The sequence below is a fragment of the Amblyomma mixtum genome, chromosome 5 (assembly GCF_055824585.1).
Source record: "Amblyomma mixtum isolate Tamu chromosome 5, ASM5582458v1, whole genome shotgun sequence".
Lineage (NCBI taxonomy): Eukaryota > Metazoa > Arthropoda > Arachnida > Ixodida > Ixodidae > Amblyomma > Amblyomma mixtum.
Window position 1 is genome coordinate 31,967,623 of NC_143016.1, and position 15,629 is coordinate 31,983,251.

The window sequence follows — 15,629 nt, forward strand, 5'->3', positions numbered from 1 at the left end:
ATTTAGTTTCCAAACGTTAACGAACGGCTGCGTCCATGGGTACCCTGTGAAACGAGAAAAATATTTAGGAAAGTTTTGTGTTAGTATGTTCCTATGGCTCGCACTTCTGCTTGGTACCCCCAGCCGGGGGTGACCTTGAAATGTCATTTCATGCGTTTAAAATCTATTATAGAATGTGCTGGGTTTTTCTTCACGAAGGGACGACATCACTTGTGCTCTGTGAAATGAAAAGAAGTGCTCATATGAAAACTTTTGTTTACATATATTCCCAAGGGGCGAAACCCGACCTTTTAGCCCCTGCTGCTGACAGCAGCTTCTCCGCATCTTGCTTACGTCACAGATCGGTGTTGGTAGTTACTGTTCCGCAATGCAAACGAGTTGATGCGGAAAGAGAGGAGGCATGTTGTTTCACTGCTCACCCAAGTGGCTACCTAGCGTGATGTGGCCGGACGCCTGTGCGGCGGTCAGGTCGAGTGAAGGCCGCCCCCTTCGGCACTGCAGAAACTTCGGCTGGCAGGGCGTTGACTTCCTGCGAAAAGTGACGGCGGCCCGCGCATCGTGCCATTCAGCCCGGAGAGCATGTGTTGGTGAATTTCGAATTGAGTTCTCATGTTGATTGTTTGATTCCCCAGTAGACGAGGGGAAGCTGGGACGAACAGCCCAAGATGGCCTCCAAAAGGCTCATGCTGTGGACTGGAACCAGCACCGCACTCATTTGCACATTTTAACACCAGGGCTGTTCAACACACGACCGGCACAAAATTTTCACAAGCTTCACGCGAGCTGCACTGTTAGGAGGCGGGAGCTCTAAAATCACTCTTACGCGAGAATTCTTTTTCTTAGAAAAATATCTTTAGCCGCGTTTATTTTATTGTGCACTTTCAGTCACACTACAAAATATAGAAAGTACAAGTAATCTTCACGCATATACTCTTCGCACTCTGATACTCTGTATATGTCAGTTAGGAGCGGGCGTTCATTTCTTCAGTGCGTATTTCTCAAATTGCATGCACGATACTCTTCTTCAAATGCTGCCGGCAGCAAGCCTATCCGAGCCGCCAGGATAAAAACTGCTGTATTAATTAATGTAAATATATGAGACTTTTAAATTACTTCTGACCTCTCAAGACAGATGTCCTCGTTCAGACTTTCCTGTTGAGTTCTCGAGACTGAGTCCGACCGCGCTATTGCATTTTTTTTTTGTCTCAGGAAGGCTTCTTCTCTTGCATTGAAAGGGAGGTACACGTACAGATGAACCACGGTTCAGACATCGGCTTCCTGCATGACACTTCCGTATTCTTCATGTCGCAAAAAAGTAGTAATAAAGCGCTCGTAAAAGGTGGTAGCAGCGCTCCGAGCTGGAGGACGCATGCGACTACTGACCGAGGGCATAAAGACTGCTCATGTAGATAAGGCGTAAAAATAAATGATAGCCATTTAAATTCTATGGGTAACGAAAACAAAACGAATCTTCTATTTTGAAGGCCGATGATGCCTGAAGGGGACACCGACAAACTTTCCCATTTTTTCCAAATTCAATGGTCTCGGCCTGGTGATGATGAATGTGTTTCTCAATCGATTGACAAACAGAAGGGAGCTTCCAAATGTGACGTTGCCTTAAAATTCAGCTTGTTCACGAATGGGGGCTACATACAATACCCTTATGAAGCATTAAAGGGCAACTGAAGCGGTTTTAGAAATCGATGAGTTTAAGGTTGCTGAATGTGCAAAATCTGCAGGTAAAGCCTGCGAAATCATTTTGCTCTAGCGTTTGAAATCGTGGCGTAATCACCGAATAAAGTCGTCGTAGGCGTTCAGCTTCTCTGAAGTGCACAGCGACGGGCAGAGGCCCCGATAATGACGTCACGTATGACGGCACTATGTTTCCAGCGAAGAAACGGTTATTCCATAGAAGAAAACCGACGCCATCATAGGTGAAGCTCACGATGCATTGTTTGGCGCCATCTGACGACGCACGGCAGCATGCAGGCGTAAGCAGCGGACATCTGAAATGTCGGCAACAATGAAGTCACTGCCGAGTTTCCTCGCACTCCTCCAACGTAGTGAGGAGAAGCATAAACACCATCGCGGTTTTAATCTGCGATTATGTCACCATTACAAATGCTAGAGCAAATATACTTTGCGGGCTTTATCTAGAAGCTTGATAGATTCGAATTCTTGAATAACCTCGAATTCTCAAAAAACCGTTTCAGCTTCCCTTTAATGAAAATGTGACGAGCGAATTCATTGCGAGGTCGGCAATCCTCTCAGAGAAGTTTTCGTTGAAAAGCTCGGAGCGCTCGCTGAAAGCTTTCCATAGTGCACACCTCAAAATTAACTGAACCAGAAATTCTGCCCATCGTGGCTATACAGGCAGGATTCGGAAGAGCAGTGCGCCTATCTTTGAATTCGTCTCTTCGAGTACAGCTGCTGCTAATGTATAGCTCCGGTAGTGCGCGCTAAACCCGAGTAAACTGTGCTCTTGCCACACGTCGCCAAGCAGCCCGCGTGAAGTGCACAATTATGTTGCTGCTCCAGTTAGATGAGCATATTCTTGGTGTTTTAAAGAGACCATCACTCTCTCTCACTCACTCACTCACTCACTCACTCACTCACTCACTCACTCACTCACTCACTCACTCACTCACTCACTCACTCACTCACTCACTCACTCACTCACTCACTCACTCACTCACTCACTCACTCACTCACTCACTCACTCACTCACTCACTCACTCACTCACTCACTCACTCACTCACTTAGTCAGTCCTTCACACCTTCATTCACTAACCCACTCGCTCTCTCTTTAACTCACTCGCTCAAGCACTCTCAGTCGCTCACTCATTCGTCCAATTCACCACTCCTTTCAACCACTCACTCACTAGCCCGTTCGCTCGCTCGCTCGCTCGCTCGCTCGCTCAATCAATCAATCAATCAATCAATCAATCAATCAATCAATCAATCAATCAATCAATCAATCAATCAATCAATCAATCAATCAATCAATCAATCAATCAATCAATCAATCAATCAATCAATCAATCAATCAATCAATCAATCAATCAATCAATCAATCAGCCGGACCTCCTATCCGCCGTGGCCGCACCCAGCAGCCGGCTCCTGTGCTGCTGGCGCGGGTCTGCGGCGTCGGCGTCTTCCTCGGGGCAGGCGGCCATGGGCGGCGGCGGGGTGTCCCGGCCGTCGGCGGCCTCTTCCTCGTCTTCTTCCTCTTCCTCCTCGTCGTTCTCGTCGCGGCGCTGGTCCTCCTCGTCTTCGTCGTCTTCCTCGTCGCCACCGCCGGGCTGCCTCCTGGCTTGCTGCCTGGCTTGCTGTTGTGCCGCATGGTGCGCCCGCGCGGCCCGCGCCAGCGGAGGCGGCACGGGCGACGGGCTGCGCACGTGCGGCAGCGACGCGGACCGCTTGCGGCCCGGCGGGGGAGTGGACACCGTGGACCGCGGGGGAGCCAGGTGCACGTACTCGGGGGGCTCGCGGAAGCAGAACTCGGACGCACGACGTCCACCTGCAGGGACAGCCCCACTTCTTGCACCCCTATACGTTGTGCGAGGTGTACCTGATCAACGAGAGCACATGGCTGCTGTGCTGTAGCTACCAGGTCTAAAATAGGCGCATTTATCGGTCTACAATTGCGATTGCATGTGAGCGAGGTAGAAGCCGTTGTGCACTCATGCAGAGAGGGGGTGCCAGAAAGTATAGACTCTGGCTGAAGTTTTTCACTTATGTGAGTTTCCCTGACAAACTTTAACTTGCCATTGTATAGACAAAGCGAACAAGAGACAAACTATTCGTTGACTTCTTCGTGACAATGAAGAGTTGCTAAACGCCTCCCTGAGACTGCGGTATTCTAGAAGGGCCCACTCTACAAGTTAATACTTCGATCCCATCTGCTGTGCGTAAACAATGGCGCGGGTGCGTTACAGTCACTCAGTTTGCAGTAGTTACCTCGCAGCGTTGCAGCTTTGCAATTCAGATACTGTGCCTTCGGCGAATGAAAGAAGGCGTACCTTTAAGCTCGTCCTTCATTTGATGCCCTTGCAGAGCGCACTATGTAACTTTACTCGTTTACATCCCCGTTTATTTAGCTCATCCCACGCTATCTTCTGTTCTCACAGACACTAATAACATCAGATATATCTGGCTTGCTTATGCTGAAAGCCGTAAAAAGTTGGTTTTATGAAAAAAGTTTTGGAAACTTTGGAGATCACATAACTGTTCTCTCCTGTACTGAGACTTATCCAGCTTCAAAGCTTGGGATATTAGAGTACAGTTAGTGTCTGTGCATTCTTTATTGCTCATCCTGCAAGATGAGACGGCTACTGCGGTCATATCTGCGGCCAACTTCAAGCTCAGCAGCGTCACGTCAAATGGCTTTCGCCGTGCATAAAAGGGAAATAACAGTAATTATACTAACGAAGAAAACCGAAAACACGGGCTGCTAAACGGGACTTTAAAAGACAAGCCCACATCGTTGCGAGTATCCGTGTCCTTCCACGATTCTTTGGACAAGCCGTTTTCCTGTTTCAGTTCTGCAATAACTGCCGAGTAGAACACTTCAGAGAGACACTTGAGATAACGTCATCCGGCTTTTGTTCTGAGTAAACATCCACTCTGTGGCTCTTTCTGAGTGGGTTGATGTTTCCCCGGCAGCATAGGACGCATTCACTACTGAGAAAATTGCACTTGAAAGTTTTCCCGCCGTTTGATTTAAACTCGTGACGTTTAAAGCAAAAAAAAAAAAAAAACCTGACAGGACGGCTACCACTGTGTAACGCGAGATTCAGCGACAGCTGTTAAGGTATTCATAGTTTTCGATATGACGGGGTAGAAAACATCAGAGAGACTTAATATTGGTGTAGCTCTAGAGAGCTCTTTCTAGTTCTCTGCGCATACTCGTTTTTAGACTAACTTTACACTCCGGTGGCGCTGCTCTGATGTGCGGCGCCACCTACGATCCTCTCTCTTCGTGCGGCGCAGCAAGTCCCTTGAAAGACAATTAGCAGATCGGAGAGCAAGGCTGAGTTGCGAAACGAGTCTGCGTAATTACGTAAGGTTTGGAGTTTGACTCGCTGTTCCTCGTGCTAATTCCATTTCCACAGTATTCCTCGCACGAGTGGTAATTGCGGTTCTATTCTCGACTCTCCTATTGTACTGAATAGACACATCGGAACTGGCCCAACTTCTGAGCTGCTGGTTACGTCAACAGATAGAATACGGCCGCAACATAGGAGTGACACTGACGGCCACGAGCGAAATTTGAGTTTCGCCAGAAAGCTTCGGCCTCGAGAGCAAATAATGCAACAAGAGCTTCACAAATAGGGTTTCTTACTGCCACCGTTTAGGAAGAAGTATACGTGATCAGTACTGTCATCCACAAGTTGACAACGCTAATTCACATCACCCTCTCAACTGATGCACGCGTAATGTGTCATTCGAGAGGCTGGTGAGCCTCTTCGGCGACCGAAGAGGCTTGGACGGGCTGTACGGGCAAACTGCCAAGACATTCGAAGAGTTATTTTTCGCCTCAAATGCAGTCTTACTGCGGCGAAGCTCGCTTGGGGGAAACCAGAGGCAGAAGGGAGTCAAATTTTTCGGAAAACTGGGGTGATAGGCGAGACATAAGGCAGTGTTCTTCGATATAGTCGTACTGGGCAACAACAGATATAGATTTCAGTTGTTTTTTTTTTCTGTTTAGACGGCCACGTAAGGAGAGATTAGAGCCTGACAGTGGCACTGGTTACAAATGTTCGCAGTGATAAAAATATCGCGCTTGAAATGTCAACGAAATGCACAACACACCTGCGGTACACAATTAAATTCATAACAATAATGTCAAGAGTAAACGGCAAAGAAAAAAAGAGGAAAAAAACGGCATTTTTAAGCGTTGAGAAATTGCAATCACAGTCGTATGGAAAAAATGTGGAAACAATAAAATGGTACATAGACAGTATATCGTAGTCTGTAAAAATTAAGTTTATGAATATCCTAAACAAGCACTAGAAAGGAAACACCGTTTTCACCGAGCACGAACACAGCGAATATAGAAGTGACTAGAGTATCTAGTAGTTAAAAAGGATGTTTGTGGCCTCGTGAAAAATTTTTAACGCAATGGTAGCTCGTTTTTGCAGTGCACACGTCGGCCGTTGCACCAATGGCTGCCGGCGGCTACTGGCTGAGACTGCCTCGGAAGGCCTCACCTTTCTTGGGCGCGGGTCGCGGCGAAAGCGTTGGCGCCCCGTGCAGGCGGATGACGGGCGTCCGCCTGCTGGCACCGTTGGAGGCAGGCGATGACGTCAGCGACGACGAGGTGCCCACCGCGGGTTCGCGCCGGGGGCTCGCCTCGCTCATGTTGGATTCTCCCTGCTCGACTCCCTAGAGCAGGACCCTTCTTCCCCAGGGAGGTTAGGAGGAGGGGAGGGGCGAGGGCTGCCGGCACTCCTTCCCGGCTTGAAGGAAGGTCAGCGGGCTCGGGGCGGGAGTCGCTGGGCAGAGGCAGCAGCTGCGGAGAAAGAGGGACGGACACGTGAAGCCCGCAAGAGGAGTAGCACAAAGTCTACTTGGAAGATGAAAGTCCAACGGCTGTGCGAAAAGATTCAAACCAAAATATACCGAATGGTATAATTTAGTTTAGTTATACGAGAATGGTAAGGTCTCGCATTAGCTTAGACTTGAAGAGGGAACGGAGGAAGCTAGTGAGCGGAAACCCATTAACGAGTTAGAGGTAAGAGGGAAAGTAGAGGAATTAAGGACTTCTCTGCAGAACAAATATTCCGCTTTAACTGAAGAAGACGACCGTAATGTTGAAACAATGAACGATAATCTCACAGCTATCGTTGCAGAGTGCGCTGTAGAAGTAGGCGCTAAGATGGTTCGACAGGGTACCAGCAAGCTATCTCAGGAGACGGAAGATCTGATTAAAAAAACTCCAAAGCATGAAAGCGTCTAACTCTACAGACAGAACAGAACTAGCAGAGCTGTCAAAGTTAATAAATAAGAGCAAGGTAGCCGACATAAGAAAGTTTAATATGGTGAGAGTCAAGCATGCTATAAAAAACGGAGGTAGCCTAAAAGCGGTGAATAGGAAATCATGCATAGGTAAAAACCAGATGTATGCGTTAAGAGACAAAGATGTTAATGTCATTAGCAATAGGAATAAGAAAGTTAAAATAGCCGTAGAATTCTACACATATCTATACAGTAACCATTGCAATCAGAACGTTAATGTGAGAGACAGCAGCGCACAGCAATGGGACATACCGCCAGTAACGAAAGAGGAAGTAAAAAAAGTCTTAGGACCAACGGAAAGGGGCACAATGAAAACAGCAGACAACAACGAATACACAATAGACGCTTATGATACAATAAAAGCACTTATGGAAAACACGCAGTCGGATATTAGTGTATTCACAAGGAAGGCTGAAAGAACACAATCGGAGAAACTGGGCAGAAAGCTGGTAGTAGCTTTTGTAATTAACACTGAGGTGTTGCGGGTTTGAAGTTCAGCTCAATACCTTTCACATCAGTTGGCTCTCGCCTATCCCCCCCACGCACATACGTGCACACACAGAGAGAGAGAGAGAGAGAGAGAGAGAGAGAGAGAGAGAGAGAGAGAGAGAGAGAGAGAGAGGGCGATAGGATGCTTAACTGGAGTATTGATTTCAAAGAGACGCGTGCGAAGTCAAACCAAATACATGAGAAAGCATCAACGAAGAATCCACATGTTGACCACACAGACGCTGGCAGGGAGCTCTGAGCTGCGTTTTCTAGAAAAGCATATCGCATAGCACTTCACAAATAGGTGCGTCACCCTTTACTTGTCCTGTGTCCGCCCTGCCTGTCACAATACAGTGAGTGATAGAACTGTCTCAATACGACATTTTTGATTACCATTTTTTTCTTAGTTTCATCACGAAAAGTTGACCACTTTACTAAGCAACATCCAATTTAATATTATATCAAGTACCTTTCACAACACAATGAGAAGCAATGTTAGGTTCCTTCTACCTGCAGAGTTGTTTCCCCTCTTTTGGCGGCTGGATATCGCCATTAGGCCCGTTGTGAGAGCACATCGTGCATTTCGAAACGCACCCACAGAAGCGGTCGCTGAACGCACGAAATCATGACCCCTTCCCCCGTTTCGACCGTCTCCATCAGTAGCTGCATGTCATGCAGCCACTCATGATTGATGAACGCTGGACATAATTTCGCATTCGAGACCAAGTTTATTAAAATTAATGACTTCGCACAAGTGTGCGCAGGGCGTTATTCGGGCTTCCGGTGAGCGCAGTAATGGCGCTTAATGTTTCAATAGCGCGCGGGAAAACACCGCGGGGGTCGGCCTAGCGAAACTTCGCAGTTGAAGGCAGATCCTTCGAACAATGGTCTTCTGAGCCACGACTCTCTTGTGAAACTATACGAGCCGTATAGCAGGTTCGCAACTGATCAAAGTTTCACGAGGTACAGTTTAGAGCGAGCCTGAATCGCCTGGTGATCAATCAATCTACAAAAATAATTCCGTTTGAACAGGCAGAGAACTGAGCGCTCGCAGCGAACGTTTCTGGAGCTCCGAGTGCCACGTAAGGCGTAAATGAATGATTAGATGCTGTAGCATAGACACACGAAGAAAAACGAAAACGCAGAAAGTAATTCCCGCAAGCTTTGACAGGACTACAGAAAGAAAGAAACTACACGAATACTTTGCAGAAACTTGGATGTGCTTAACTGGTGGTACTTTGCTCTTATTTTTTTTCGCTTTAGCTTTTTAAAAGAGGAATAATTGTTTATCACCCATGGCGCCTGTTCCTCGTTGCTCTCTTAAGTTATAAACTTCTGTCAGGGTGTTTCATCTTATTTATTACGGGTTTGGTTTAAGAAGAGCAATAGGAAGGGTAATTAGAACATGCTGTTTATTTAAATTATTCAATATTTTCGAATAAGCTTGGACAATATATGCTTCCGTCTAGGAAACCCACTTTCAAAAGCAGTCCCCTGCAGTCATTAAAATATGTTTATAAAAAATAAATATCTGCATTAAGTCAAATGAAGCGTTCTGTATAATGCCTGAGACGAGAAAACATCTTCAGATGGCAGCTGTGTGATTAAGCATCATATTTATGGATTTTGCGCTTGATTAAAATCGTTACGAAGGCTACGGAGAGGCCAACTTCTTGTACTGCCAGATCTGGGGAAGGACAAGCGGCGGAGAGATGGTGCTTATTAACGCTTCACACAAAACCGCGGACCGCGTTTCCACGCTGGTGCTTAACTTCGAAAACGCCTCGCCAGCCACTTGAACCACAAAGAGAAAGTAAGTAGAGAAAATAAAGGCGCGAGGGAGAGAATTACGAGAAAAATGCAGTCAAGACAAAAGAATACGACGACCTTTAACCTTTACAACAGAGTCCGCTGTCCCTCTTCTAGCGGTTCTTTATTTTTTTCCTTTTCTTTCTTGGTGCGATCAGTCCTCCTGACTTGCCGTGGTTCCAGCTCGTCAGAGGCCGTCACGAACCACGTGACGCAGGGAAGCTGCAGCGAAGGCTCGACCGAGTGAATCGATGGCTCGCTGGCCTCTGTTTGCTGCGACTTGACTCGGTCGGCGGTGGGTGGCTGCTGTTGCTCGTTGGCGCCGCTGTAAGGAGGCGGATTGACGGCGCAGCATCGGATTCCCTTGGCGCATGGCGCCTCTCCCGAAGTCGATCGCACGCCGCGGATCGCGAGAAACTTGACACGTCTTTCTCTCTTCGCACCGCTGCCTTCACAGCCGTCGTCCCCCAGCGGGACCATGTGGGTTGCGTCAGGGAGCCGCAATCAAGACGTCAGCGCTTCACTACTTTTCGTTTCCGGCCTTCTAGTTAGCTGTCCGAGTTGAGCTCCTTGTTTCGTGCGTCTCGCTTTCTTATTTCTTTTCGCCGATCTGTCCTAGCTTTGGTTCCATGTTTCGCGGCATTGCCATGCTTTTTTCTTCTGTAACGATTTCTCTTGACTGACAAGTTCACATTGGGACTGTTATCTGCAGTTCCGAGTGGGTGGAAGATCAATCATGCGAGGCAAACTTGGCAGATGGGATCTTTGTCAAGTCGCATGCGCTGCTTTTTTTTTTCTTCTATATCCTCAGCCATGTACAGTCGGGGACAAAAGTCTCCGGACCACGTGTTCCTCAAACGAAGCGTATAGCTCTACTATCAGACAGCGGCTAGAGACCGCACTTGTGGAGACGAAAGAACAAAAATTTAACTTTTACCTTCACAAGTGGGGTCTCCAGCCGCCGACCAATAGCACAGCTATCGGTTTCGTTAGAGGAACACGTGGTCAGGATACTTTTGTCCCCGACTGTACATGATTGGAGTGAAACTGATTTGAAACTGTGGTATAGAGGAAAGCATTAAGTTTTTATGATAACACAGACCTATTTTTATTCACAGAGTGTAAATACTGTAGACGGCATTCTGGGAAATTATCCACAGAATATTATCCACGAATTATAGACCTCGACCTATATCTCGTCGCATATACTATTCGATCACGCATGTCTCATACGGGTTTAATTTTTTAATCTCGAGGCCGCATTCAAAGTAACCAGCAAGCACTCTTAGGACAGTCTGAGTAGACACACAAAAGGGGGCAGAATACGCGTAACTAACCCTTCGGCACCTAATGCTTGCTTAAAGGGACACAATTTTTGATAGGAGTAAACGTTTATTCTATGGCTCTTTTTGCAGACGTTATGGTTGACCGACAGCGAAAGACGCATTTTTCGGTGAGGAGAGTCCACTTATGCTTTTTCCCACCACTCGATTCAAACTGTAGACAAGGGTAGGAAACTTCCTATGTATACCATTGTCCATCCAGTGCATACGCCAGGGCCAATTGCTGCCATAGCGGTCGGAGGAAAGCCACTTGGAGTGTCGTATCATTGTCGTGACTACGTTGCACAGAAGAAAAAAAAAAAACTTGATCTCTGAGTGGGATTCGGACCATCACCGGCGAAAACAAAGCAGCTTCGTTTACGCTTCCTGGACCAGTTCAGCCAGCGCAGTGCATGTGAGTGATTCATTTTTAAACATGAGTTTTCCTGCTGTCACCAGGTGCGCTGATGTAGCTGAAACCGAGACTAGCCGGAGTCTGCTACCCCTGCTTTAGACGGCTACATACACACACACAAAAAAAATAACCAGTGATCACCGTTTTGGCTTAAATGGCAGTGTAGCCTGTCCTCTGAGATCTGCATCACAACCTGTTGACGCAGCGCAGTTTTTTTGCGATGTTGGCCGGTGGTGCCGACACCTGTGCTCCGATTTTGGCCTTTTCTTGCACATCGAAACTCCGTTTTCAGTGAAAGTTGTGTCTTTGTCGTTAGAATGCGGTACTACTGCCGGGAATCCTTGTAGTGCTTGTTTGTTACTGATCAATTCGCGCTGCAAGGAACATACACACGGAAACACAAACGGACGAATCCATACTTTCAACATTGAAAGTATGCGCTTCGTCCGTTTGTGTTTCCGTGTGTATGTTCCTTGTAGCTCGAATTGATCAGTATGAAGCACAACTAGCCCCCGCTCTTGCAGTGTTAGCTTGTTTGTTGCCGCTCTAAGCCGTCAGCACTCGGCTTTATCATTTTGTTTGTGACGCGAGATGCGGCTAGACTTATCTCGAATGGTCGCAGCCACACGCAGCTGCTTCCTCATTGTTCCGGATTACTTAGCTGCTGTAGCGCCTTATTTCGATGGTTACTTGCCAGTTTTAAATTTAGCGCGGCCGAGAGCGGCTCGCATTTTGTTCGACGAGCACCGAACACTCTTGTTGCTACCACCACCGCCAAGCTCCTCAGTACTTTGTGGACTCAAATAGACCACACCGCCCCCCCCCCCCCCCCCCGCCCCTATTCGTCGTCATATCCTCGTACTTTATCCTGCAGTTCTTGCGGTGAAAAATAAAAAAGTTGGCCCGGACTGCCATTGGTTTTTAGCTTTGCATTGTGCAAAAATCCCAGGCCTGCTGCTATGTTACGCGAAGAGAAAAAAAAGGGGAGTGGAAGGCGGGAAGGGGAGGGTGGAGGACAGAGAGACGAGAAAAATTCTTCTCCCCAACTTCGTGCATTAGCGAGGAGGGGCAATGCGCGGGAGCCCATGGCGTGGATCCATCGCCTACCAGCGATCAGCGTCGGGAACACGGCGTAAACAATTCATCTTGTGCGCCTCGTACGGGCGCCCACGCCAACCGTGGGCATTACGTTAATGCTCCGGTGCCTACAGCGGGCTGTGATGCCTTAGGGGCAGAAAAATCATTTATCTTCCCCCATCTGCCGTGGCACAGAAAATAAAGAAAAGAAAATCATTATTTGACCATGGCTGGGGAAGCCTTCCAGGAACTCACTCATCTGCGTATTAAACATCCAATAATCTTTTTGATTACGTAACTCCTGACAAAACGAATTATTAGCCAAAAACTACTGGCGTAAGATTAAATTTAATTTCAAGCTTTTGTTCGTAATTTATTAAGCACACCATGACGGGTTCAGATGCTACCGACGTATAGCGTGAACCCGTACTAGGACACGATCACTAAGTGATATCGGGTGCTTTTTCTCTCACGACCGAGAATCGTGACGCTGTTCCGAAGCTTCTCACGCGCTTCGCTACATCGAGTGTCTCCCGCACTAGTGGACGCGCTTTTGAAGTCGTGCATTACAAATCAATCAGTTGCGGCTGCGGTAGAAGCTGGCGAGCGAGGAGAGCTCACAGTCGCTCAGAGGAAAGCAAGGAAGGAGGCCACATGTTCTCTCTTATTGGCTGCTCCCGCGCTAAGCCCAACGAGGGTGAGGGGGAAATAGAAAAACAAACGAACGGATTGTGGTCCAGCATGGCTCTCGGGAACCTGATTAACAGGCAAATTATTACTTTCGCTCCCTGAATTTACTTTGCTGGGACATGGCCCGGTTGATAGCGGTGGTTCCCAAAATACGTGTAACAGGAATTCTGGTAAAGAAATTGTCAAGTTACTGGCTTGCCGGCTGGATTCCTATCTTGCTTGCTTCCTCTCTCTCTCTCTCATTTTTGTGATGTTTAGTCACTGATTCGCCCCCTGGACACCCTCAATCACTCGCTCTCTTCCTCACCCACTCACTTCCTCGCTCACTTGCGCACTCATTTCCCTCACTCAGTCATTCACTCACTCACACTCACTCACTCACTCACTCACTCACTCACTCACTCACTCACTCACTCACTCACTCACTCACTCACTCACTCACTCACTCACTCACTCACTCACTCACTCACTCACTCACTCACTCACTCACACTCACTCACTCACTCACTCACTCACTCACTCACTCACTCACTCACTCACTCACTCACTCACTCACTCACTCACACTCACTCACTCACTCACTCACTCACTCACACTCTCACTCACTCACTCACTCACACTCTCACTCGCTCACTCACTCACTCACACTCACTCACTCACTCACTCACTCACTCACTCACTCACTCACTCACACTCACTCACTCACTCACTCACACTCACTCACTCACTCACTCACTCACTCACTCACTCACTCACTCACTCACTCACTCACTCACTCACTCACTCACTCACTCACTCACTCACTCACTCACTCACTCACTCACTCACTCACTCACTCACTCACTTCTTCCCTGACTCCCTCCCTCACACCCTCGCTTTCTCGCTCACTCACTCATTCCCTCCCTTACCCCGCCCTGACTACGCACTCCCTCACTAACTCACTCACCTACTTGCAAACACTCTCACTCGCTCGCTCACTTGCTTTCCCTCTCCTTCCACTCTCTCATTCACGCACTCATTTTCTCGATACTTGCAATAAATATCTTTACGCGTGTAATTTTAGGCTTAGGTTATCGAACATGCAGACCTAGTGTTTCCTTGCATTTACCATTGAAGTGCATGACTATAGCGAAGAAAGAGAGAGAGAAACTTTATTCAGAGGAGAGGAAAGGTGGTGATGCGGGCCGAGGAAACATGACCCCAACGTGTTACTTCACACTGTGGGAAGGGATGGAAGGAGAGTAGATGAGTGCAGATGGAAGGTGATGATGTCGTAATACAATGAGTTGGACAGAGTGCCCCGGAAGATGCAAATGTCCACGCATGAACTGGCTTACATTCGTCTCTCACGCTGTCCTTGACTATAAAATTACATTTTCGGAAGGCTCCAAGTCGTGTTTACAAGTTACGGATGCGGCCGAAAACGATGAAGGAAAGACGCGAATGAGCGACGCCATCCGTACACCAGTGGATTTAGGCAAGTGTTACAGTGTGATTAGAAAAGAGCCAGTGCGCTTTCAAAAACTTGTCTTTTAATGTATACTGTGCTCTAAAACAGGGAACGAAATTTCATACTGGTGCTGTACGCAGGGGTGTCGGGCCAGCCTTAGAAATTACACTTTTAAATTAGTCTTGGTTTTCCTTGAGAACGCACACTTGCAGACGTACTCGGGGGTTTTGGATAAGCCACCGTGTATTAACCACACACCGCGACAAAATTTACAATTTCTCGGGAGAGTTGAGAAAAAGAAATTTATGTTCTGTTGTTAATCTCATATAAAAGTAAAGGCGCAAGATAAATCGTGGCACGTGACAATCCTGATGTTTTAAGTGCAAAGTGCCGCTAAAGCTTGCGAAACGGGCCCTCCATTATGAAAACTTCTTTACTACCTTAAACAGTGCCAACTTAAGCACGCCCTCCTTTCTTTTTTTTTTTATTTTGTTCCTAAAGTAAAGGCCGGGTTGGGGGGAGATCAACAGTCCGCTTGTATTACCAAACGGCCTTTCGTTCGTCCCCTGTTTATCCGACCCCCCAGTGTAGGGAAAATCTCCTAAACCAACGTCAGGAGTGCATACATTTTGTGAGAACTTCAGGGTTAGTCGAGGTACTGGAAACGCCCAGTGCCAGCCGTTTTATTTTTGGTCGAACGTTTCCTTTTAAGGTTTTAAGGTTTTGTCGGCTGCCTCAGCGACGAAAATGCCATCTTTTGATTGTATAAGTGCAAAAACTCTGTGGTTGTAGCTGAAAGACGCTACGCTAATGAACAGCTCCACCCCCCCCCCCCCTCCCCCCCTCGCTATTAAAGTACGTCGAAACGAAACCGAAACCTCTGTTTTTGCCCGCTCAAAAGGGTGATTGCTATCCAGGTGGTGAACAAGGTGAGCTCATGGGGTAGGCGCTTTGAGACACAGCAATCGCTTGCACTATCCCTACTAGTGCGCTATAGCTTTTTTATTCTACAAATGCGGCCGTTAAAGCTGATGCTCATGCTTGGAATACTGGGCTCAAACTGGAGTTAATGCGCCGATGCTGTTAAAGTTTCCTGTAACCCAGCGAATTTGCGGAACTCTACTTTTTCCGGTCGGTGGGAGGAATTAAAGAACAAGGAACAAAAGGCGCATGCAGCTATTTATGGAGCAATAAATCAGCACCCCCCCAATGCCTCGTCAGTTCTAGCGTGGTACACGAAGCGGATCGCGATTTCCAAGGACGCGGGAAAAACGTGCAGCCCTAGCTAAACTTCCTCGTGGCAGGTTGAAACAACTCCCCGGGGCAAACGGGGCTCCGCTAGTCGAACAATTTTTC

At 47.6% G+C, this 15,629-nt stretch overlaps 1 protein-coding gene across 2 annotated transcripts in view; it reads right to left on the minus strand.

Annotated features, from left to right (window-relative positions):
• The window catches only part of LOC149341684 (uncharacterized), a 168,930-nt gene that overhangs the window by 16,747 nt on the left and 136,554 nt on the right, over positions 1 to 15,629 (minus strand). For both annotated transcript variants that reach the window (XM_089543853.1, XM_089543854.1), the window contains exons 2-4: positions 6,214 to 6,515; positions 3,086 to 3,521; positions 420 to 529 (exon numbers count right to left, since the gene is read on the minus strand). In XM_089543853.1, the coding sequence (XP_089399979.1) occupies positions 420 to 529; positions 3,086 to 3,521; positions 6,214 to 6,364 (697 nt within the window). In that variant the 5' untranslated portion in view covers positions 6,365 to 6,515. The remainder of the gene's footprint in view (positions 1 to 419; positions 530 to 3,085; positions 3,522 to 6,213; positions 6,516 to 15,629) is intronic.